The sequence below is a fragment of the Nycticebus coucang genome, chromosome 9 (genome assembly GCF_027406575.1).
Source record: "Nycticebus coucang isolate mNycCou1 chromosome 9, mNycCou1.pri, whole genome shotgun sequence".
Classification (NCBI taxonomy): Eukaryota; Metazoa; Chordata; class Mammalia; order Primates; family Lorisidae; genus Nycticebus; species Nycticebus coucang.
Genome location: NC_069788.1, coordinates 78,235,718 through 78,259,615, shown reverse-complemented (window position 1 = coordinate 78,259,615; position 23,898 = coordinate 78,235,718). Strand labels below are relative to the sequence as shown.

Sequence of the window (23,898 nt, the reverse complement as noted above, 5' to 3'; positions counted from 1 at the left end):
CGTGGCTCCCGCACGGGCGCCGGGGCGAATCCTAGAGCACCTCTTCCCTCCTCGCCCCGCGACCCCGCCGGGTGCGTCCCGGCCCCACTGCGCTCCCACTTCCTCTTCGCTCTCTGTGCCTGTTTTGAAGACACACGTGTGTTTAGGAGCCCAGCCCGGGTGGAAAGGTCAGGGGCACTTCATTGCTCACGGCTGACAGCTCGCCCCGCGCAGACCCGCAGCCTCGGGGTGGAGGGCCCAGAGCCGTGCGTTCGCAGGTCCTCAGCCCACCCGCCTCGGCCCGACTGCTCCCTACCTTCCCGGGATAGCACCCGGGAGGTGGCCTCCTTGGCAAGGCTGCGTGCCTGCAAGTGTGTGAGGTCGGTTTGCTGAGGCCACCAAATCACTTGGCAGCGACCATGCAGGGAGTCCCTAGACCTAAAAGACGAGAGAGGCCTTCAGGCGAGCGGCGGGCTCGATGTGTTTGGGGTCCAAGTACCCAGGACCCTCCGCGTCTCCTCCGGCCTTTGCTTTGAGACCTAAGCTCAGCTGGGGCCTGGAGAAGCTCAGTGGGCTTTCTGCTCAGCCCCTCAGCTCCCGGGTGGCTGTGGGACGCCCCAGCAGGACGGCCTCGGCCCTGCGTCCCGGAGCGCCCAAGCCGCCTGCGCCTGGGCCAGAGAAGGAGCTCCCTCGCTCCTGGCCGGGGGCTTTCTTCCGTCGCTGGGAGGTGGGGCGAGGGGGCTGCCAGACCCTGGCCCTTCGTTTCTGGGCCCCCGAGTCCCAGCGGCTGGAGAAGGAAGAGGGTGTGAGTGCAGGGCTCCTGCCTGTTTGGCCGTGAGGAGCCCGGAGCAGTTCCTGAGTATTTACTTTCTTTCGGGAGGAAAACTTGTTAGCAACTGTTCTTGCCCTCTTTGATGTGAATGTTTGAAAATGAGCCATGGTAGACAACTCGTGTCTAAGAAGGTGCTTGTGTTGCGCATACCTAGAGGAAGTGGTTACTTGCGCAGGAGTTGCCTGCGTGATAGTTCAGAAGCTATATTTAGGAGAGAATCATCCTGAATTCTAAAACTACGTCTATGCCATGACTGCTAGTATTAATACATTATCTTTTGGATTCTCATCCAATTTAAGAAAACCAACTTAACCTGGAACTACTTATTCCAAGAGGTTTACATGTTTAGTTTGTACCTTTTTTTTTTTTCTTTAGCAATAAGGGTAGTTCTTCTGTGAAATATTCTGAGAAAAACTCCTTGACATTTTAAAATAGCCAGTACATTTTGGAAGTTAGCTTGTGACAGCAGACCAGATCCAGGGTGGGGAATCGGCTAATTGTGAAAATAGCCTCTGTAAAAAGCTTTAGGATAATAAGTATTTTGTCCTTTATGTAGAAGTAGGAGCATTTATTTTCTTAGCAATTTATACCATGAGCGTGTAAATGCCAGCTTGTTACATGCCGTATAAAATCTTGCATTTGGCATATTGCACGTGTGGTAGAAACTGGTGCTGTTTTTCGGAGTTATGTAGTTAGCAGGCCTTTTTCACCAGACTTCATGCAAACAAGCATGCATTTTACAATTTATTATTCCGCACAGTTTGTGTCATTAATAATCGATGTTTGCAGAAGAATAAGGCTCAATTGTACTGGTGGCTTGTAAGCTCTTGGCTGTTTCCTGCCAGGTCAGAAACAAGGGTCAGGAAACAAGACTGCCTTATAGCCCTTTTGGGCTCCCCCTAACTTTGATAGGTGAGGAGGGGACATAGGACCTTTTCTCTCCTACCCAGGGGATGGAGTCTCAGTTTTTAAGATGGAGTGCCATTCGTTTTGTTCTTAATGGTGCAAAATCCAAGAGGCCCTGAACCCTATGCTGGTTCAGGCTGCCTAGCCCGACTGCCCAGCAGGGACAAGAGGCTGTCCATCCTTGTTTAGGCCTCAGGCACCCACTCCAGTGTTTGCAGAAGCTGGTGGTGGCACCCAAAGCAAGGCCAACTGGAGTGACAGTTTCTCTCTACCTGCAGGCCACATCTTGGTGCTCTAGGAGAGGGGCCCCAGTTGCTTCTGAGCCCTGCTGAGTCCCCAGCACTGAGTCCTGCCTGGTTGCAAGGCCTTCTCTTTCTATTTCCCTCTACTCTTTCCATGGCTGGTTCATGAAGCCATTAGCCCTTCCCACCAGTTATAAACAAATGTCGTGTTAGGGGCAAGATTGATGGTGGCCAAGTAATAAAGCTGGCTAGGCAGGACAGAATATGATTCTGTGTGGGCAGTCATTTTTCAGCCAAGCAGAGGGATTGGAGTCTGGGGAGAATAGGGACCAAGAGACTGTGTCAGAATCCTCACCACACCAAGTTGGGGGTGGGAGCACACAAGCTCAGGAAAGTTCCCAGTAAGGGAAGTCTAATTTATTCTGACAGTGGTCACTTCAGCAGGAGGAGAAACACAGTGAGATTTGCTATGGGCCCCTAAATGCCAGCTTCAGAAACCTCGTCCATGTCGATTTATAACATGGCCAAAAGATTCCCTGCAAAGAACTTTCAATCTTAACAGAATGTCTTCCTTTGCTTTGGGGCCCTATCTTCAGAGCTGGGACTTCTGTGACCCTGATTCCCCAACCCTTTATTCTTCAGAGCTGGGACTTCTGTGACCCTGATTCCCCACCCCCTTTATTCTCTCTCCCTCTTTTTGAGTGTGAATCCAATATAACCACCAAGTTCCATGAGTCTCTCTGTCACTTTCTTTCCTTCATGCTTCTCCCTTGCAGCTCCTAAAGGCCCTGGTGCCCCCAAGTTTCTCGAGGTGTTCTCACATCCAGCTTGCTGCCCTGGTGGTCTGTGTACCCATCTTCCACTGGGCCATCTGGGGGATTGGCCAGATGAGGCCCTGACCCTAAGCTTTCGCCCAAGCCTGACAGACCTGAGGCCACACGGGAGCAGGACTGGCAGGTCCTAGGTCCAAGTCCAGTTGGGAGAGGAACAATACTTAAGTAAATGAATTTCAGCTCCAAAAGCCATTTGGGAGAATGAAAGCTGCTTCTCCACAAATGTTCTCAATGTGATTAGGAGTGGAAAATTGAGCAAAATGTACCATGTCTGCCTTATTGGAAACCAAAATAAGGTGCAGAGAATATAAAGCTCAACTTGAGACCTTTATTGTGCTCTTTCCCCATGTTACTCTGGCTCCAAAGAAACCTTCTGTTTTATATTATTTTTTTTGTTGTTTACTTGATTTTTTCCCTCACTGATTTTTAAATTTGCAGTATATTGAGCGTATTATGGGTGATGCACGAGGATCTGGAATTTCCTTGCTTATAGACCCAGGCCTGTCTTCCTGTCTTGGAGAAAGGTACCCACAGTGGGAGACACAGCCAGAGAGAAGAGGCCAGGTCTGCAGGGTCCTGGGAGAGGGCCTGGCATTGCATCCAGCTCAGAATCCTGGCATGGGTTGGGAGGGTGACCTGGCAGGCCTGAGTTCCTCCCTAGGCCCCTTGCCTTTCTTGGTGGTGCCTTCTCTTTTTCTAAAGAGCATCTTTCTCTGGCCTGCTCCTGGGCCACTCCAAGTGCGCTGGTCCCCATGCGCATCATTTAGACTAGACCACTTATCCTTTCTCTGAAGCTGCTCCTAAAGGTTCTCCCAGGAAGGGGACTCAGTGGGCTCCTCTCTTGTCCCGGAAGTCAGGGCAGCTTGATGCTGCTATTTGGGTGGGCATGGGAGAGCAATTTGTGAGCTGAGAAAGTGAGCAAAGGGGCCTGAGGCAATGAGGCTTCTCCTTTGACCTAAGTGGAGGGAAACCGGGACTGTCCCAAGGAACTCAGAGGTGACGCCAGTGAGGGGCTTGGGTGGGACATAGAACTCAAGCGTGGAGAATGAAGGATTTTGCTGGTCGACTTTGAGGACTAGTTAGATGCAGAGACGGAGGGAGAGAAAGAGAGAGGGAGAAAAACAGACATCCCCCTCTGAGTACCTACCCCAGGGAAAAAGCAGGAAAACCAACACATTTAGCGCCATTAACTCTTAAGGCCTCTGCATTTCCTTCAGAATAAAAACAGGTCATTGTCCCAGAGGCTGCGCAGGGGGCTCGTTAATGGCTACAGAGGCACAAAACGGACAGGGATGGGGAGCACATGTTTCACTGGCCTCGGATTGTTTAAAATCTGCTGGCAGAAGAAAAAACACATAATCTGTTCTCAAAACGGCTTCTCTGATAACGCGCGGGCGGGCCTTCAGTGGCCGTCCCCGGAGCCCAGCGCATGGAGGACTTAACGGTCCCCTAGACCAGGCTGAGTCCAAGGTTGGGAGGTTCACGTGCTCGAGGGGTCTTTCCAGAGCCCGAGCGCGCAGGTGGCATTGGCGCCAGGGGGTTCCTTGAGATTCCAAAGCTGACTTTGTTTTTATTTTATTTTCATTATCGCCTACAAAAATCACATACGGACAACACCGGGCCCCTCAACAGCTGTGCGGACCTCGGCGAAGAGTGTGGGCCTCTGCCCCAAGTGTCCCAGGGAGAGCTTAGGGGAAGAGGCCCTATCGTGGTTCCCACAGCCAGGGGCAGTCTAGGTGCTAGAAATTCCCAGAGAGGCCTGAAGGGGCAGAGGTCCTGGGACACCAGTCCTTGGTCTCCGCGGGAACTTCACGCGACCCCCTGCTCCTTGGTTGGACGGATTATCCATAAGTGCGGAGCAGTGATGTAGTAAGTTTGGGTGCGGGCAGGCTCCTGCGTGGGCCTACCCGCAGGCCCCCGACCGGGTCCCGGAGCCCTAAGAAGGCCTCCCTTCCACCCTCCCTGGTGCAGCCCCGGGCTCCCTGCCCCCGGCGCTGCCGGGGAAAAATGGCACAACAGGAAAGCCTCGCCAGAAGTCCCTTCCCAGTCGGTTTCCTCGCCATAAAAAGCCAGACTCCAGCCGAGGTCCTGACCCCTTCCAAATATACATTCCCTCGCCCGGGGCCCGCCACTCCCGCCCGGGCCTCAGGCTGTGCAGCTTCCTTCCAGGCCTGCCCCGGCCCAGTGCCTGCAGGAGCTGCGGAGTCCACGGATCCCCGACTTCCACTGTCTTTCCCAGTTCACCCGCTCTCGTTCTGGCGCTTGAGGCCTGGAGGCTGCTGCGCGGTGTCTGCGTGCGCCCTAAGCGCACTGGCGCATTAGCTAGGCCAAGGTTGTAGACTGCGAGGGTTTTCTTTTAATTGACCATAGTGCTTTGTCAGGGCCTCACTTCTTCCCCCGAGATCGCGGGGTTGGCTAGCGATAGGCCCCAGGCGCCTAGACACGTGCGCCAGCCGGAGTGAGCCCGAGGCTGTGTGGTGGCGCGCATGCGCACACGGCCTGTCGCCGTTGGCGGGCCTAACGCCCCGGCTCCCGCCCTCAAGGCCCAAGCCGAGAAGCCTGGAGACTTAGAGCGTCGTCCCGGGTTGCAGGAGGGCAGGCCAGGTGAGGACTGTGCACCCACGGTCAGGGCTCCTCATTGCAACAGCAAAGTCCCAGCGCCAGTGGCCATACACTCCGGCAGGCCTGACAATACGGGCACCTTGGCCCCCTAATTCAGAGATCAAAGAAACAGTTGAGTCAGGGGCGTCAGCTGTGTGTGACCCCTGACCCTGGAGGAAGGGTGAGAACCGGGGAGTTGACGGTGGGGCGGTGGGGCCTGGGGTCAGGCTGCGGTCGGTCGGAGGGTGGGGTTGCCCTGCCGTGACACTCAGCCAGGACGTTAGGAAGGTGATTAGGATAGAGCACACTACTGGTGCGCCCCAAGCCCTGCAGCTGGGGCCTGCGGGTGGCAGTGGCGGCCTTGAGCAGCGGAGATCCGCGCCCGACAGCCTCGAAGGCTGAGGACAGAAACAACTCAAGGTCCGGTTGCACACCCACTGAAGATCTCAACACACCGGGGGGTGAGAATGGGGGAGGCCATGGCCTCTAGCCCATTTGGCACAAGGCAGGGGCGCCTCCTGGACTCCTGGAAGAAAGCAGGCTCAGACCCTGGGTGATCTCAAAGGACACTGCGGACGGTGGGAAAGCCGGACTGCCATTCCCCAGCACCCCTTGTGCCCCAGCTGTCGCTGCTGCTTGTAAAATTTTCAGCACCGTTATTGCTGAAAATCCACAGTTTTAGAAGAGGTGCCAGTGGCACGTGGGGATGTGCAGATCTGGGAGTAAGACACATCCACACACATGCAGACACAATCGTTTTGTAAAACCCGGGTATGTGCTGCCCCCCCCCCATGGTCTGATGGGCAATCAAGGTAGCAATACAGATGGTGAAAAATGCATGATGTATGAACTTGGAATCTTTGGGATACACCTTAAAATTGAGAAAATAAAGTGCCCACGGTGCTGTGAAACTTCGGGGGAGGGGGGAAGAGGGAAGCTTAGAAAATTATTTATGAACAATATATTTAAGGTTATTATTTTAAAGTGAAATTTTGAAGTGTTGTCACCTTCTCCATACTTTAAAAACATAGGAAAGATTCATTTGCCAGGTACTCACCAAGTGGCTGCTCAGTGTTCCACAGGATTCGTTATGGTTGGTGTTGGTAAAAGTGATGAAAAGGGATCAAAAGGGATCCAAAGCAATTTCTGTACCAGTTCATAAGTGCTGGACCCATCCCTGTCCAGCGCACAATCTGCCCAAATCCAGACCAGAAATTGGGCTTCCTAAGGAGCCCTCTTGCAGGAGCATTATCTATCTACTCAAATGCTTTAGCACTTCCCTTAAGGTTGTGCAGCCTCCACTGCTGGTGCCTGTGCCCTTAAACAGCTGCAGAGGTGAGACAGGTTTATTAAGCTGGGCCTAGTTTGCTCCTAATTCCTTAAAGACAAAGGGCAGCAGATAGAGCCCAAGACAGGATCTAGACAGATGGAAAGCAAGGCCACTGGGTGTGACTGCTTTGCCATTAAACTCGAATATACTGCAAGTTTAGCTTTCTTAGTTTTTACCAAGAAAAGAAATCAAGGTGGAAAAGGTTTTCTAACACTTAAAATGAATGGCCAGAGTTTGCAGAGCAGGAAAAAAATTCACTAAAATTGAATTGAGATTAAAGATGGAAGAAACTCTTTTAATGACTGTCTTGAGGGACATCCAAATGAAATTTTCTCACAGCACATCGGAAAAGAAAAATACTGAAGCAAATCTATTCTCTTTTTCTCTTTTTTCCTTTTTAAACACCCCTTCCAGAATCCAGACCAGGAAGCCAAATAAACACCCACCCCCAACTGAGGATGCAGATATAGTAGAAGGTTGCAACCAAAAATACTTTTTGTTTCCTTCAAAAGCTTATGCTCAGTCCATCTTGATAAGTATAGCTCAACATTATGGGTCCACTGGAGTCACATTAAATCCTTGCCTACAATCTCTCCTGATCTTAACTGAGGAGCTTATTATGGCTTTGGGCTAAAAAGTCAAAAAACATTGAATTAAATGGGGCCACTGCAACCCAAAGGCCCCTCAAATGGCCTGCGTTGGGGGCAGAATTGGTGTGGGTTTCCAGGCAGTCAGGTCAGAGGAGATGGAGTATATGTCTATTATATGTGAGATTTGTGGCAGTTATGTGTTTGTGACAGTGGGTTTGTGAGTTGTGTTTGCAAGAATGTGACAATGTGTGTGACGATGTGAGATGGCATGTTTGTGAGTGTATGTGTATTTGTGATTTGATGTTTGCATTTGAATCCATGTATGACAGTGCTGTGTGTGTGTGCACTCATGCCTGCGTGGGTGTGTGCCCACCAACCCGCCCAGTCCTGGAGGCCCAGCCTCCTGGGGACCATGTGTTTTCAATTAGCAGTATCCCGCTTGGGGTGGGGGGGAAGGCGCTTCTTGTGGCAGCTTCTGAAGAGCGGGTGGGCTGGCTCAGGCTGTCCCAGTTCTGCTCCATGCATGGAGGCTGAGGCCGCCCCGGGCCAGCCTGCTTTCCAGCGACTGGGTCAGCCACACAAAGAGCCCTCTTTCCTGTGCCAGCCCTTGGAGCCTTGGTCCTCCCCCAGATCATAAACCTGCCTGTGAAGACGTTCAGAAATAGTTTACCCACACTCACGCATGTGCAAACGCTGGAATTCCATTTGCTATAAAGTTTTATTTTATTTTGCTTGGAACGAGGGTGTGGGGGAGAAGAAGAGTCCTGTCCTAATTTGTTCTAGGGTAAAATATTGTATTTTATACAGAGGTGTATACCTGTACACAAATCCTTTTTGCTTGCTGCCTGAGGTGTTGTACAGGTCTGTATATATGTATACCTACCTCTAGCTGTACACTGTTGACAGCTCAAGAGCTGTGGTCGGTCATACCCAGGCCATCTAAATGATGCACTTTAATGAAACTGGGAAACTGGATCTAGTGATCTGAGGCTGTGCCTTAAACCTCTTTATTTTAACTTCTTATTAACACTGATGCAGTTTAAGTGTGTAGCACAATCTCTGGCATGTATTAGGCACTTAATATAAATTGGTTAAATGAATAAATCAAATTAGATTTAAAAAGTGATCCAGTACTGATGAGAAAGGTAGGAAATAAGCACTGTGTGAGATTCTAGACCACAAGGAAAGGCCTGGGCTTGGAGACCTCTGGGTGACCCAGGGGCTTTGGCATGGAATGTCCCAACAATATTTACTTACTTCAAGTTTCTTGTTTTAACCCCCCAGTATTTCTCAAGACTTCTTTTGAGATGTTGAGAACTTCTGGGTTCTAATTATAGTCTGAAGAGACCAGAGGGGGTGTTAATGCCTCACTTCTGCTGGAACTGTGTTTCTAAAGTGACTTATTGTCACCAGGAAAGAAATGTCCCAGGCAAAGGATCCTCCGAGCCAGGGCTTAGGCCTTGCAGGGGTCTTGCCAGCAGGGGCTTTCTGAAAGGCCTGAAGGAAGCTACCTCCTTCCAAGGCATGGCTTTTGGAATTAGGGCCCTTATTGTGATTTTATAACTTGGAGAAAACATCAACACTGACACGGTTAATGCTAGTTCACAGAAAGGCTGTTTTTAATAAGAAAAGAGAAAAACAATTTGAAGGCTTTACAATTTGTTGTCTAACGACATTATTTCAAGTAAAATGAGTATGTGATTAAAACATCTTGATTTCAATTTCAAGTAAAGTGAATATGTGATTAAAACATCTTGATTTCCCAAAACCATTCAGAAGAGGCTTTGACAAAAACAAAGGGGCTCAGAACCCCGGAGTGTCAGGTCCCGGCTGCTACAAACTTCAGCAGTCCCCGCTCAGGCCGGCTGGGACGACGCATCTGCTGCGGAGGTCACAAGGAACTGGCCAGATCCAAGAGCTCCTCTCCGGATCCCCGCAGCTGCAGCCCCACACCGGCGACTCCACCAGGCAATCGCAGGTCGGGGGGTGGCGCCGGGCTCCGCAGACATGCTCAGGCATTGGGGTTGGTTCTCATGAGCTCCACGTCTGCGCTCACCATCTCCCTCACCAGCTCCTGCGACCGTAGACACCGGGTGGGCATGAGGGAGAGGCTTCTGCCACTCTCTCCCGGTGACAGCCCAACCCCAGAGAGCCTCCCTCATCCCACCCGGACCCCTGCCCTCCCCCTGTTATCCTCCTTCCATCCCCACTTCCTCTCCTCCCAGCCTCTTCTGGGCCTTGGGCACCAAGGGCGCCCAGCCCAGCGGGGCCAGGCCTGGCCTTACTGTTCAACTGAGGCCCCGCTGCCCCGGGCGCCCATAAGTACACCCGGTCCATCCCCAGTGGGAGGGCCATACTTACATCAAAAGCAACTCGCGGTTTCCAGTTGAGCTTCCGTTTCGCCTTGGTGCAATCTCCCTGCAGAAAGTCCTGGGGGAGTGGGGGGAGGAGAGGAGGAGATGAGGCAGGCTCTGGTCCCGGGAGGCTGGGTCCCCTGCGGCGGAGACCCCCGCCCGTCCGCCGCCGCTGTCGGCCCGAGCGCCCCATGCCGACGCACTAGGCTCTCCGTTTCCCTCCCTTCGGTCCTTGCTGGCCGTCAGTCGCGTAAATCACGAGAAGGTCGCGCGGGTAAGAAAGCGGGAGTAGGTTCGTTGGTTGTATAGGCCAGGGAGGTCCGCGACAGCCAGCGTCCCCAGATCGCCCCAGACACCTCCTCCCCTCCTCCTCCTCCCCACCGCGTCCCAATGACTCCTACTGACTTTTTTTTTTTTTTTTACATTAAGTTGTCAGGGACGCTACTGTGAGAACTACTTCGAAGTACTGCACTTCTCAGGCAAGAAGAGAAGTGAGTAAATCACCAGTGTCCCCTCCTCCCCAGTTGTCCGCTCCCGCCGCAGGCACGGCCGCCATAGCCCGGCTCCCCGCCGCCCAGCGCGGCCGGCCACGCGAGGAGGGACTCGGAGAGTGAGGAGCGAGGTCCCGGCGGCGGGGAGCTGTGCTCCTGGCACGATCCTATCCCGCGGCGGCTGCAAGTTCTTCTGACACACGATAGAGACAGCTGACGCTGCCTCCAGCACACCCACAGGTTCATAAAACGAAACCGGAGTTTCATGCAGCAATACTTTCCCTCAATGTCCATGGGCACTACATTCTATTCTATTCTATTCTATTCTATTCTATTCTATTCTATTCTATTCTATTCTATTCTATTCTATTCCTATTTCTATCCTACTGTTCCGTTCTATTTCTTAGACAATGCAGCTCTCGACCCACTTACTTCATTTGAAGGCCCACAAGCTGTAGCCAGAGTTGCAGCCAAGGCTGCTCTTCAGGGCACGCAGCCCTGCAGCTTCCGCAGCTACCGTCCCTTTTAGGGGCTCCTTCCTTCTCCCGGTGTTCCCTGACACCTCTGATGGAGGATCAGGTTAATTTTCTAATGAACTTCCAAGTTCCTATACAAGATGCTGGGGCTGCCATTTGCTTGATACTTGAGTTTCTCATCCCATCCAACAGTACCTTACCAAAATATAAAATAGGAGGCTCGTGATTCTCCAGCTCTGCCTGCCCAGCTGTACCCTACAAGCAGGGGAACAAACTCGGCAGGGTTTTATGGAGAGCTCAAAGGAAGCCAAGGTCAGTTCATTTCCATGCACTGTGAGAGACTTCCTTGGAAGGAAGACTGGTTGAAGGTGTGGAGAAGGAATCAGTCCGCATCTCAGCTCCCACTCACCATTTTAAAAAAAATTACAGTTCTCTTAAAGAACCTGATTTAGACAAAGATTGAGATGAGAATTTCAAGACAAGTTATAAAAAGTAAGGGAGGGAGGGAGGAAGAAGGATGGAGGAAGGGAGGAAGCAAAGACATGAAGGAAGAAAGGAAGAAAAGGAAGAGAAAGACTTTGAAATCATGTCATTTTTAGAAGTGAGATAAACATGTAGTTTTTCCATACACAAACATGTTCATCAAATAATGCATAAGACACGAATCCTCAAAATAAACAAGAGAAGTTGAAGGCAGTATGAAAATAGCCAATCTTTCATTTCAAGGTGATAAATACTTGATAAAGATACTCTATGTGAGTTAGACACAATATAAAGAACAACCTAAAACCAGTTACTTCAAGTGAAAGTAACGGATACTCAAGCTGCAATTGAAAGTCTTTCCCACTTATTTTCTTCAGACTCTCCTGAAACTTGGCAGGCCTGGGAAATTGTTGTAGCTTCAAGATGGAAAGGCCAGGAGGCAGGGCAGGACCTGCCTGTGCTACACTTGGTGCTCACCTTCTCTGCGGGGCCTTCCACACAGGAGCTGTCCACATTCTGCCATAGTCTGTACCGCTGCCTTGAAATTGTACCCTAGCACGGTGCCTTCAGCCACTCATTCACAATCACCTACCACTACATTTTCAGAGGCTTGCATTTCACAGTACCCAAAGTACACCAAAGTACTGAGTTCCTTCCTAGAGTGTTAACAGTAAAACTAGTTATTTCTGTTGGCCCTGAAAGCCCATATAAAGATTCTTCAGGAAAAGTAGAATACAAAAGTTACTAATTAACAATTTAACATAGTGCTACATGGAAGTAGCAGTATAAGTGGAAAAACAAAGTCATTTATTCCTCTCAGCTTTTCCTAAATAAATCTGTGTATCCTTCTACAAGACTTCTATTTCACTGTAAGCACCACACAAAGATATTCATTCTCCCTCCCCGCTCCCAGAGGAAGCTGTGCAATGTGCAGTCATGAAGCCTGTCTCTTCCCTCCCTCAACCCTATGCTACATGGCTTAGAGAAACACTGGCTGTAAATCAACCAGCATGGCAGAGGATGCAATTCATGGCTGTGAACTTATAGTTAGCAAAACCCTAAAACCCAGTTTGGCCTCAGATAATCTTGGTAGGCTTGGGAAAGGGAGCTTTGTACTGTAATTATGTTTCCTGTATTTTTCTACAAGTAGCTCATAATATAAAAACAACCAGGGAACTGCAATTAAGGAAAAAGAAAAATGGTTTTCAAAAGCATAGAAACAAGCACTGCTACCACGCACTGCGAAAGTATTTCATTGAAACCAGAGACGCGCCCAGCTAAACTTCCCAATTTAGTTTTGAGCCCAGCTCCTACACTGCAGTCTAGCAGCTTCCTTTAGCCTTCTGCCAAGGCTCTGTCTCCCTGAAATTTAATTAGACCAAGAGACCTTGGGAAGGAAAAGGATAAGGTCCCATCAGAACAAAACAGTGGCTCTTCATGCCAGCTGCTACTGAGCTGCATCTGGACAGGCAACGTGCTTGTGCCCCAGTCAGCTTTTACGGAGAGATTAAGGACATCTCAGCTTGCTTTACATCTAACCGTTCCTGAAGGAATTTCTTACTTCTTCTCATTGTGTCATTTATAGAAAAGATACAGTCAGTGGCTCATTCTGGGTACAGGGTACACTTGAGGGGTGGTGTGAGGGAGGCCTGTGTGGGAGAGTGCACGCAGCTCTGGAATGAGGGCAAGGACGTGGAAACACTTTTTTAAAAGGCTTCCTCTGGCCTGAAGAAAAATCAGACAATGAAAACTGTACTCCTAGAAGGAAGTCCAGAAGAACTGTGCTCAGACCCGGGACTGCGAGGAGCCGTGGGGAGTGAGAGGGGACCTGAGGCCCCCCTCACGTTCTACTTATATTTAACTCTCTCTTAAACTCTTTTGAACACCTACAAACTCCCTCCATAGGGCATTGATCAACTCCCAAAAGGAGAGAGAGAAAATGAGCTTATCAATTTTGCTCTTTTCTTCTTTTTTGACAGTTCAGTTCCTTTGTTATTTATAGACTGACAGACATAGTATGACCACCGGGGCAAATGTGGAATTCAAGTGATGATTTTATGTGGAGTTTCCAAAAAGGACTCTGTGCATTGGGTGGTCTGGAGCTTTTCTTGAAAAAAGAGACAATAAAGCTCTGAGAAAAATTTAAAGCATTTCTGTGTGAATATGACATTTCCTGAACTCTGGCTTCTGGTGTCTTCACTGTTTTCATTGCTATTCCTTAGGTGAACTATACGGTTTCAATATGTAATTTATTATTGTCAAATTCAATTAGGTTTAACTGAGCATTTTACAGCAGCAAAACAGCATGAGCACAACGTCTATGTCCAGACACTCCTCCCCCCTTCATATTTGTCTGACTTGCTGACTGCTGTTTATTCATTTGACCTTCAGGAGTTGTCCCTTCAACTGCATCCCCAGGCACAAACCTTAAAGGCTCAACACTGACAGTCGGAGTTGCAAGCAGCAGCGTGGCAGGAGGGCGTTTTTTGCTGCAGCAATTTTTTAGGCTTTCCTGGCTTATGTTCTTGTTAGAGTGAACTGATAAAGTGCCAGACCAAATTCTGGAAAAGTCATTAAGCCAGTTCCTGAGCCCACAGTAGTTAACATAAACTCTAGAAAAGGAGAGACCATACTGTGCCTTGATCTTCTACCAGAACTATAGTTTTCTTTCCTCAGCTCTCTTCCATCAAGATGACAACACATCTTTTAGTCTCACTGGTCAGTTTTCTTCCTTCCCCCAATATTACTTTGATAATTCTTTAACGTTAAAACCCTCTGATATCCACATCACATACACACACCACTTTATCCAAAATCATCATGGGTACTGCTATTAACTAGACTGTACAATTTTTCAAGTTCCCAGTTTCGTTTCTTTTTCTCCCTTTTTCACTCAGTTTGCATTGGGAGATTTTTAATATTTAATTCAAACTACGTGTTTGATACTAAGTTTCCTATTGAGGTCTACTTATACATTTTGAAAGCACATCTGCTTAGGTAGAGAAACACTGTGAGTGTGAGATTTCTTGGCAGGATGTTGTTAAATTTCCAATGTACATCTTGGAAGAAATCGACTCTTAAGCGCTATGAATAGGAGAAGGTGTATGGATGGGGGTGTTAATAAGGAAAACCAAGACTGATTAAAGCCCCAGTGAAACATCCTCAGGAATGTAAGACATGGAGCTGTGAGTGGCATTCAATATTCATTTTCCCCTCCTCTATTTTTCTTAGAAAAGCAAAATGGAGGAATGCTCAGGTTCTAAGAGAATAAAAGAATGCCAATGAATTTGGCTCTTAATCTAACTTCATGCTAATGTTGAATAAGTAGAAAAGTTGACTCTTGGGATAATCCTTCTTTAGTAGAAAGAGCTGTTAAAAAAAAAAACAACAAAAACTTCAGGAAAAAATTTTAAATTTGTACACAATATACTAGTAAGAGTCAAGAGAGGCAGCTTAGAGTAAGACTGGGAAAAAAACAAAAAAAGAAGTCTGAAAGTTCCCCTAGTAAGTCTGCAATATACCGTATGTCTTTCTGGGTGTAGTTTAAACTCCTTTATGCTTACGAATTTATCCTGTGGTTTAATGCTTCCCAAAGAGGGAGTGAATGTTAGCGGACTAAGAAATGTGACTGCATTAATAACAGTAGGGAATATTTCCCCTCTCTCTTCCCCTTTACTGCTGTATATCAGCACAAACTGAAGCTGAGGCCAGGCCTCTCCTTTAATGACAAGGGGTGATAAAAGACAAGAAGAAAACAGAGGGCAGTCTTGTCTGCTCAGGAAGTGGGACTTGGTGGGACTGTCCATCAGCAGGGGCTGACAGAGTGTCAGGGCTCAAACAATGCCCAGTGCAACCTCAGGGAAGTGGAGCCCATCAGCACTGGCCCAAGGGGCATGCGGTGATAATGGAGCAGGAAAAAACGAGCAGGCCCTGCACCAGGGCCCTGTCCTCAGCCACCCATACAGAGGCCTTGTGTGACAATGGGCACAGGGCAGCCACCGAATATATGCCTGGGCCTAACACCACCACCACCAGGCGGTCCTACTGTCACAACTGCTGCCTCCACTGGTGGCCTCACAAGCATTCGCACGACTCAGGATGGGCAGTCTTGTCCTTCTGGTGGTGCCTAAGTTGGTCTTCAGGATCCTGGGACCCCTCCCCTCCTCCCCCCACTGATCCCATTTTTCTAGGTAGGGAGCCACTTATTCTCAATTGGCAGAATTTGTCATTTGGGATCAGTAGCTATTAAGAACTACCAGACAAAGGGGAAAAAATGTACCTATTCACCTGCATGCCCAGGCTCCAGTGAAGAGGTCCCGCGAGCACAGCAGAACTTCCTGGGAAGGGCCTGAAAACACTATCTGCCTTGCCTATCTCCTTGTCAATACAGCTTAAGTGTGATGAAAAAAAATTAAAAAGTATTCACTTTGAAAAAGGACAACTTAGTTAATGGCATTTATAGTGCAGCCTTCATATAAATGCTTCTTTTTTATTTCACTTATATTTTAAAATTATGGTTAGCATAGAAAGAAAAATGTAGTTAGGCAAAAAGAGCTCTATAAGCTATACAGATATCACAATTATTTAGGGAAGATACTGGAATTAAGTACATTAGTTTACCTTTAAACAGAGTTTTAAGATATACCCTGGAAGAAGCCCTTTCCAGCAGACATGTTTAGGCCACGCAGAGTGAGGGCAGTGTGCTCTCCCCACTGGGGGATGCACCGTGTGTGCTTCCTGTAGCACAGAGGCTCACTCCTCCCCCACAAAGGCAGCCCACAGGTGACCTTGGCCATCCTCTGGCTGCCCAGTCTTTAACTGGGGCAGAGAAGCAAGGTGCCCCTGAATGGAGTCTACCCCCAGGAACATGCCTACTGTCTGCCCTGTCAACTCTGAGCGATTTTGGGAGCCACCCTGTTCAATGAAGCATTGGTCTGAGCCAGCTGAGCAGAAGAAAACATTTCTTAGAAGCTATGCTGATAGCCAGGCATTGTGGCGGGTGCCTGTAGTCCTAGGCACTTGGTTAGGCTGAGGCAAGAGAATCACTTAAGCCCAAGAGTCTGAGGTTGCTATGAGCTGCGATGCCACAGCACTCTATTGAGGGTGACATAGTGAGAATCTGTCTCAAAAAAACAAAAAGAAGCTATGCTGAGTAGCTTTTGAGGAGCTGCCTGCTAACAGGTAGGTGTCTAATAGGTAGGTCGTTTTAAGTGAAATAAGCATATAGGACTTTGGACGTGTCCTTTTGCATCATATGTATTTATGAGGTGCTTTGTCTCTTTGTACCTGGTTATAATTGCAATCACAGAATTAATTTTTTTCTTAGCTTTATTTTTTGATCCCTGGTGATTACAGTAGCATCAACCCAGGCAAAGCTGGATTAATTACTGTAACTGGAGCCCTCTTGGTTCTGATTATTTCACTGATTTCCATTCTGACCAGCTGATATGAGGGGGCAGCTGACTCACAGCTGTAATGCAGGGGCCACTTAATGAAGGGGAGATAAGATTGTTAGTGACCTCAGCATTCCAGGCTTCAAAGCTAGCACCATCTCTGTTGGAAATTACTGGTTGCTGTTAATAACTGGATCTGCCGTGTAAGATTTACCCATACTGGTAGGAGGTGGCACAAACCCTGAGGACAGGAGATAAAGCACCGTTAAGTGGACAGATTAGGGACTGTTGTGACATTACTGGCAAGTGGCACTCTGGACACAAGATGCAGGCTGCTTTGCTTCTGCCCTCAAAGCACTTTACAGACATCAGCTAATTAAACCTCAGCACAATCACATTCAAGATGCAACTCAAGAGATTTTGTATCTTTCAGGTGGCCTCTTTCTTAGAGATGAAAGTTCTGTACATTGTCTTGGAGATAGAAGCCAGGCTCTGTCATCTTGCTTATCTTTAGCCTGTGCCTTCTCATCCAGGAAGGCCAACCTAGGCCAGGGGGAATCTGGAATTGCATAAGAAGAAGGTAATTTTCCTTACACTTATATCCTTACAATGTGTTAGATACCCTATCCTGCCTCTTAGAAAATGCTCACCCCTACATGTGGCTTGAACATTAGTATGAAAGAGTATAGCATAGATAGGATATTTTTTCCTATGCGGAGTTTCTCAATTTATAGAGTATATTTGGTTCTCCAAGTCAAACAACCATACTTCGATCATCTATCCACCTATCTTTCTCCACAACCCAAATAAAAATGATGTAACTGGGTCATTCAAATGTATATCCTATTTGTTCACCTTTGTAGTCATTCCCTCAGTAACTTCTCTTTTCCTTCTTTCCTTCTTTTCTTTTCTTTTTTCTTCCTTCCTTTCCTCCCTTCCTTCCTCTCTTTCTCGCTCTCTATTTTTTTTTTTTTTTGACAGAGTCTCACTCTGTTACCCTGGGTAGAGTGCCATGGCATCATAGCTCATAGCAACCCCAAATTCTTGGGCTTCAACAATCCTCTTGCCTCAGCCTCCCAAGTAGCTGGAACTATAGGCACCTGCCACAATGCCCAGCTAGTTCTTTTTTTTTCTTTCTATTTTTAGTAGAGATGGGGTCTCACTCTTGCTCAGGCTGGTCTTAGACTCCTGAGTTCAAAGGATCCTCCTGGCTCGGCCTCAACTGTGGTTGAAGAGTGCTAGGATTATAGGCACGGGAGAGCCATGTGGAGAGGAGTGCACCAGGAGGTTGTATCAGCCTCAACTCTGGTTGAGGAGTGCTAGGATTACAGGCGTGAGCCTCCATACCCAGCCTTCTTCAGTAACTTCTTAAGAACCTCTAAGACTAACCAGGCAAGTGACCACATCCAAATACTTTTTTGAACATTTCTCTGGTGAAATTTATATTTGAGAAAAAATTGAGACAACTGCTATGACATTTGTTAGTTAAGTTTTTTGAGAAGCATGGAGAAATGATGAGCATTAAGATGAATCTTTTGGTTTTCTGTCATTCTATTGTCCTTTAATGTGGCTTCCTATTATCAGGAGAAGGGTAAGAGAGTTCTACCAGGCTGTGGGGGTCTATACTACATGGTTACCTGGCATTCTTTCTTTCATATTGTCATGAGAGGAATAGAGTCCTATACCTGAACACATCTTTAGAAATATTTCAGCCAAATGAAAGTGCTGTAAACTTTACATTTCATGGATATTGATTTGGGTGGCAAAGAGGTCTCTAAATAATAAAGAGTGTATTAACATGCAGGAATACTGACATGGTCCAATGCAGGATGGAGGCCAGCACAGAAGAATCCATACTGTATGAAGAATGTATGTGAGTTTCTAGAACAGGCAAACTCATCCCTGGTGAGAGAAATGAGTGAGTTATAGGGCTAGAGCACCAACTGGAAAGATATGCCCAAGAACTTTCTAGGGTGATGAAATGTTTCTTCTATTGATAGGAGTGCAGGCTACATGATTTCATGCATTTCTCATACTGATCAAACTGCAGTAAACAGCTGTGCATGTCACTGTATGGAGATTACATCTCAATAAAAAAATTCTTAGATACCACAACCACACAGAGACATCACTGCAGAGACTTAGATTCATAGTGTGGCTCAGCTACTTAGCTGTTTCTTTTTTTTTTTTTTTTTTTTTTTTGTAGAGACAGAGTCTCACTTTATGGCCCTCGGTAGAGTGCCGTGGCCTCACACAGCTCACAGCAACCTCCAACTCCTGGGCTTAAGCGATTCTCTTACCTCAGCCTCCCAAGTAGCTGGGACTACAGGCACCCGCCACAACGCCCGGCTATTTTTTGGTTGCAGTTTGGCTGGGGCTGGGTTTGAACCCGCCACCCTCAGTACATGGGGCCAGCACCTTACCGACTGAGCCACAGGAGCCGCCCTACTTAGCTGTTTCTTAACTCTTCTGAGCCTCAGGTTTTAAATCCGTACAATGGGGAAAACAATTACAATCTTGCAAGATGTAAGAAATCCAGATTACACGTGAAAAGCAGCAGCCCCCTTTCTCCTCTCCCGACATAGGCTTTCTGGTGAGGCCGGCTACTGTTCCTTTTTATTCTCTGAATGTATTCCTCTTATTCACTGAGATGTAGTTAAGGCTATTCTCTAATTCCTTTTGGTAACATCACAGATGAGGATGTAAGTGGCTGTAGGTGGGTCACCTTAGAGTTTTTCAGCAATACTTACATGCTTTGTTCACCCTGCACCCTGATGCAACTTCTCCTATTTTTAGATCATCATTTTATGAATAGCTGAAACCAGAGTATGGAGTGTTTTGTATTCTGCTTTCCCCATACTTGAATTTTATACACTGCTATTTGTTGCCAGACCTTTACTGCTTTAGGCACTGGGGAAGCAACCATGGACCAGACAAGGTCCTGGCTCTCCAGGCAGAGATGGCAGGAGAGTGCACGAGGCTGTAAGTAGACACCTTCTGCTGACGGGGCCTTTGGGCAGCAGACTGCAGAGAGGGCCAGCATGGTGGGGAAGGGAAGGCCCTTCATGGAGGGGACACTGGATCAGAGGTCTGAATGACACACAGGGATGAGTCACATGACGATCTGGGAGAGAGGGTCTCTCGGGACACTGGCTGTGAGGAGCAGAGAGGCCACTGTGCCTGGGTGGGAGAGCCATGTGGAGAGGAGCGCACCAGGAGGCTGGAGAGGGGAAAAGGTCCCTGCCATGGGGCCCAGGCCTTTGCCAGCAATGAAGTCATGAGACTACCGTCTGGTCACACAACTGCGGCGCAGAGCTTCTGCAGCTTGTGGACGGTGGTGGGAAAGCTGGCAAGCTCAACTTGACGAAGTTCACAGTCTGTTTCTAGTGTCAATTTTTGTAAGTATGGGACTGACTAAAAATTGATAGCTAGCTACATGTTTTCAAATGGTGGATGAGTCATTACTGCCTCGCCTGCCTAACTCTAGGGCATATGCTCCCCCCATGGAAATTCTGCCATTCTTTGATGTGTTTGGGCCACCTTGCAGGGACTGGGTCTGGGCTACCTCATCAGGACGATGCCCAGCTGGCCCTGCAAGATGCAGGGGCCCTGGACCAACAGACGCCAGAGGCAGGGACCTGGCTGTGTCCTGTGGGCCTCCACTGGGGTGTGTGGTGGAAAGGCTGTCCCTCTTCTGGACAAACGAGGATACAGCCAGCCTCTGACAATTGCCAAGATGCTGTCCCCCTCTATTTCCTCCTGGCTGGGGTGATGCTGCAACACCGAGCTCCTGCAGCTGAGGACCTCCTCTTTCCTTCCCACTAGTCCCAGGAGAATGAGACATGCACTCACACTTGCTCCGGCCTTTAAAACACTTTAACTACGTGTGTGTGTCTCTCTCTGTGTATATGTGTCCCTGCGTGTGCGCATATGTGCGTCTCTCTCTGGAGTGTGAAGGTGTGTGTGTATGTCTGTGTGTGTGTCTCTCTCTCTGTGTGTATCTGTGTCCATGCAGGTCATGTAAAAGCCCACTCATCTATAGAAAAAGAACCAGCTGTACTTTAACCCCAGTACCAGCTGTACTTTACCAGCCTAGTACATAAAGTGTCCATTGGGTTTTGCTCTGAGCCCCTGTAGGGTTTCAAGCACAGGAGCACATGCTGTGGTGATGTCCTCAGAGACAACTGGATGTGGCAGGAGATTAGAGAGGGGCAGGACAGGAGACAAGCTAAGCGCCTCTGGCCACAAATGTGGGACAGATGACGGCATGGATAGGAGTAGAGGGGTGCGGACGTGGCACGGGAAGGGGTGGATGAGCTTGGGACTGATTCTGGAGGGAAAGCAGAAAAGGACTTGCTGAAGGGGTAGGATGTGGGGTGTGGGAAGAGGATTCACAGAGGACTCCTAGGGTTTTGGCTTGAATGAGAGCCTTTTATTGCTTTCAAAGGCATTACATGAATTTCCAATGCTACCAGCAAAGATCTACTAGCAAAGTCAGACCATGCTTCTCCCCACAACCTTGCCACCATTACGTTATTTCCTTTTTAAGGAAAGCTCTCATTTTCATAATTATAAAATTAAACTCTTTCAAAAGATTACTTTGGTAAAATTACCTACAGTCTCTCTTATCATCTCATGGAATGTACTTTCTTGTTTTGAATTTTGATCTGATGCCAAAGCCTCTCAGCTGAACTCTGAGAAAAGAGCTCCATTTCCACATGTCCTGGCTACGCACATGTGAAAGAAAGGCTGACAGCAGACGGCTCCAGCTGTGCCTTGGGACAGGCGAGGCAAGGGTTAAGTCAAGCTGTGTCCACTGCGCCCCACCAACACGGCCACTTTCATCCTCTGCCTGCGGCAGGAGGAAGTCCGAGAGGTGGCCTTTCACATGACATCATAAAAGCCTGATTTATCGCCAGTCACCAAACATCTAGAAAATCATAACATCCTTTCAGGAAAATGCAGTGGAAAATAATCAGGTTGACTTTGATGAAAGCTCTGGTGGGGACTCAAGTGTGACACTCTGCACAGTAACTCTTGGCAGGTGCTTTGTTTGCTCTCAGAGCCGTCCTCGCTGACAAGGCCGAGTGGCTGAGCTGTACGGCAGCCCACGACGGAGCGTAGCTTGTTGTCCACAGATAAAATGAGGGTTCTGTTCACATTCTGCCAGCTTGCCTAAAGTAGCACTTCAGTGTATGTGAAAACACTTTAGAAATAACTCTACCCAAATATGAGAAAGTATTGATTATAAGGATAAATCATACCTTGTCACATAACCCACAACTGACCACGGAGCCAGGCCACGCCACAGCACCCCTTAACTGCATCTGCAATTTGCTTGGCTCTGCCCTTAGCTGGGGCTGTCTTTAGGGCGCTCTTCTCCAGTGAGAACGCTTTCCTCATATGTAGTGTTTCTGGGGTAATGCGCCACTGTGACAGAGGGGGCTAAAGGATGACAGAGAAGAGACACCCCAAAACATCAGAGGAAGTAAAGGGTTGAGCTCTTCATCCACAAGGAATCCATCCCTGGGAATCAGGAAACTCTGCATCTCTCTGCTGCTTCTCTTGCTCAGTAAGTGGATAAAACTACCAACCAGGATCCTCTGCTTTGATGTGAACAAAGTACTCTCCAAATAAACACAGGAAAGAGAGACAAGGGTGGCCTAGAGCCTCAGCTACCCTGTTTCACCGAAAATAAGACAGTGTCTTATTTAAGGATAGTGTCTTATTTTAAGGTGTGCTCCCAAAGATTTGCTAGGTCTTATTTTCAGGGGACGTCTTATCTTTCCTGTAAGTAGGTCTTATTTTCGAGGAAACAGGGTAGTTCTAGAATTCTGGCCTTATCAATTCTACAAAAGCCTGTTGTCATCAAAGGTATCCTTGCAAAGTAATGCTCACTCTGAAAGTCTTAGGATTCTTTTTTTTTATTTTTTTTGAGACAGATCTTAAGCTATCGCCCTCGGTAGAGTGCCGTGGTGTCACAGCTCATAGCAACTTCAAACTCTTGGGCGTAAGCAATTCTCTTGTCTCAGCCTCCCAGGTAGCTGGGATTACAAGCGCCTGCCACAACGCCTGGCTATTTTTTTTTTTTTTGTTATTGTTGAAGTTGCACTGTTGTTTTAGCTGGCCAGGGCCGGGCTCGGACCCATCAGCCTTGGTGTATGTGGCTGACGCCCTAACCACTAAGCTACGGGTGCTGCCCAGGTCTTAGGATTCTTGAGTTGGGGAAGAAAGACATTATAATGGTTGAGGCAGAGTTGACAAAAGGCAAAATCTGGGTTTCAAGGTTGGCAAAAATGACGACTCAGTTCAAAGTTACTTTCACTTCATTCTACTGCTACCCCAACACGGGTGTAGCATGAAGACCATTTACAGGGTCAAGGACTTGAGTAGACACAGTTGCTGACACTGCTCTGGCTCTATGAAGCTTCTGGGAAGATTGGTGCCACTGCAGTCCCATGGAGGGAGGAGCTCTCAGACTGGGAGGCTCAGTGCCTGGCCTGACACCAGCAGCCTAGGAGAAAGGCACCCACCGCACCAGGCAGCCTTTACCAACCCCCATTCACCTCCTGGCCAGTTTGGTTTCTTAACTGTGACACAGGGCCCTAGAAGGCCTGCCCATGCTTTGTCTTTTTGAGGTTCTGTACAGAGAAGGGGAATGATGTGGAAGGTGGCGGGGAGACCCAGGCTCAGCACTCCCGCATGAGACTTCGAGCTCACCTCGCCTGCACATGAGGGAATTCTGGGACTAGGAGAATTTGAGGGCCCTTCCCCAACTCACTGCTCGCCATTCTGCTAGGCTTGCTGGTGCTCATGCAGTGTTCTGGAGCTTCTCCCACACTTCGGGGACCCTGCGCCGGATCTCCCCAGGCTTTTCCTGTGCCTTTGGGATCTTGCTCTGTGTCACCTAGCCTACTGTCAGTCATCATTCCATGGTGGCTGTGGCAATAAAGCAGCAGGATGCAGGCTCTGTTCCAGTTGGTCTTGGTCTAGCTTGTTCTCAGCTCTGAGCCTGAGTCAAGCTGGGCAGCCAGGGGAGCTGGGTGACTCAGCAGGCAATCAGGTGGCAGAAGGCGGCTGAGAGGCCTCTCCCACCAGGGCTCCCTGAGCCTCTGCTTCATAAGGCCTTTGTAGGCATCTGACTCCAGCCCCCCAGCAGGGTCTGAGCTTCCTGGCCGCTCCACACAGATGGCAGAGTGTGCACAGACAGTGTGGAGGCAGGTGGCCCAGAGGGTGGGCTCTGAGTTTGGTACTGGTGGCCTGAACACGGCCCTGAGGGAACGACAGCTTCAAACTCTATCCCACAAACACACTGTTACCTATGACAAGTCAGGCTCTCTGAGTGCTTACGCTATCTCGTGGCTGTACAGAGGACACTCAGGGTATCT

At 48.6% G+C, this 23,898-nt stretch overlaps 1 protein-coding gene across 2 annotated transcripts in view; it reads right to left on the bottom strand.

Annotated features, from left to right (window-relative positions):
* Positions 1-8,911: 8,911 nt before the first annotated feature.
* The window catches only part of GMDS (GDP-mannose 4,6-dehydratase), a 657,290-nt gene continuing 642,303 nt past the window's right edge, over positions 8,912-23,898 (bottom strand). For both annotated transcript variants that reach the window (XM_053601624.1, XM_053601623.1), the window contains 2 exons: positions 9,675-9,743; positions 8,912-9,387 (listed from right to left, as the gene is read on the bottom strand). In XM_053601624.1, the coding sequence (XP_053457599.1) occupies positions 9,378-9,387; positions 9,675-9,743 (79 nt within the window). In that variant the 3' untranslated portion in view covers positions 8,912-9,377. The remainder of the gene's footprint in view (positions 9,388-9,674; positions 9,744-23,898) is intronic.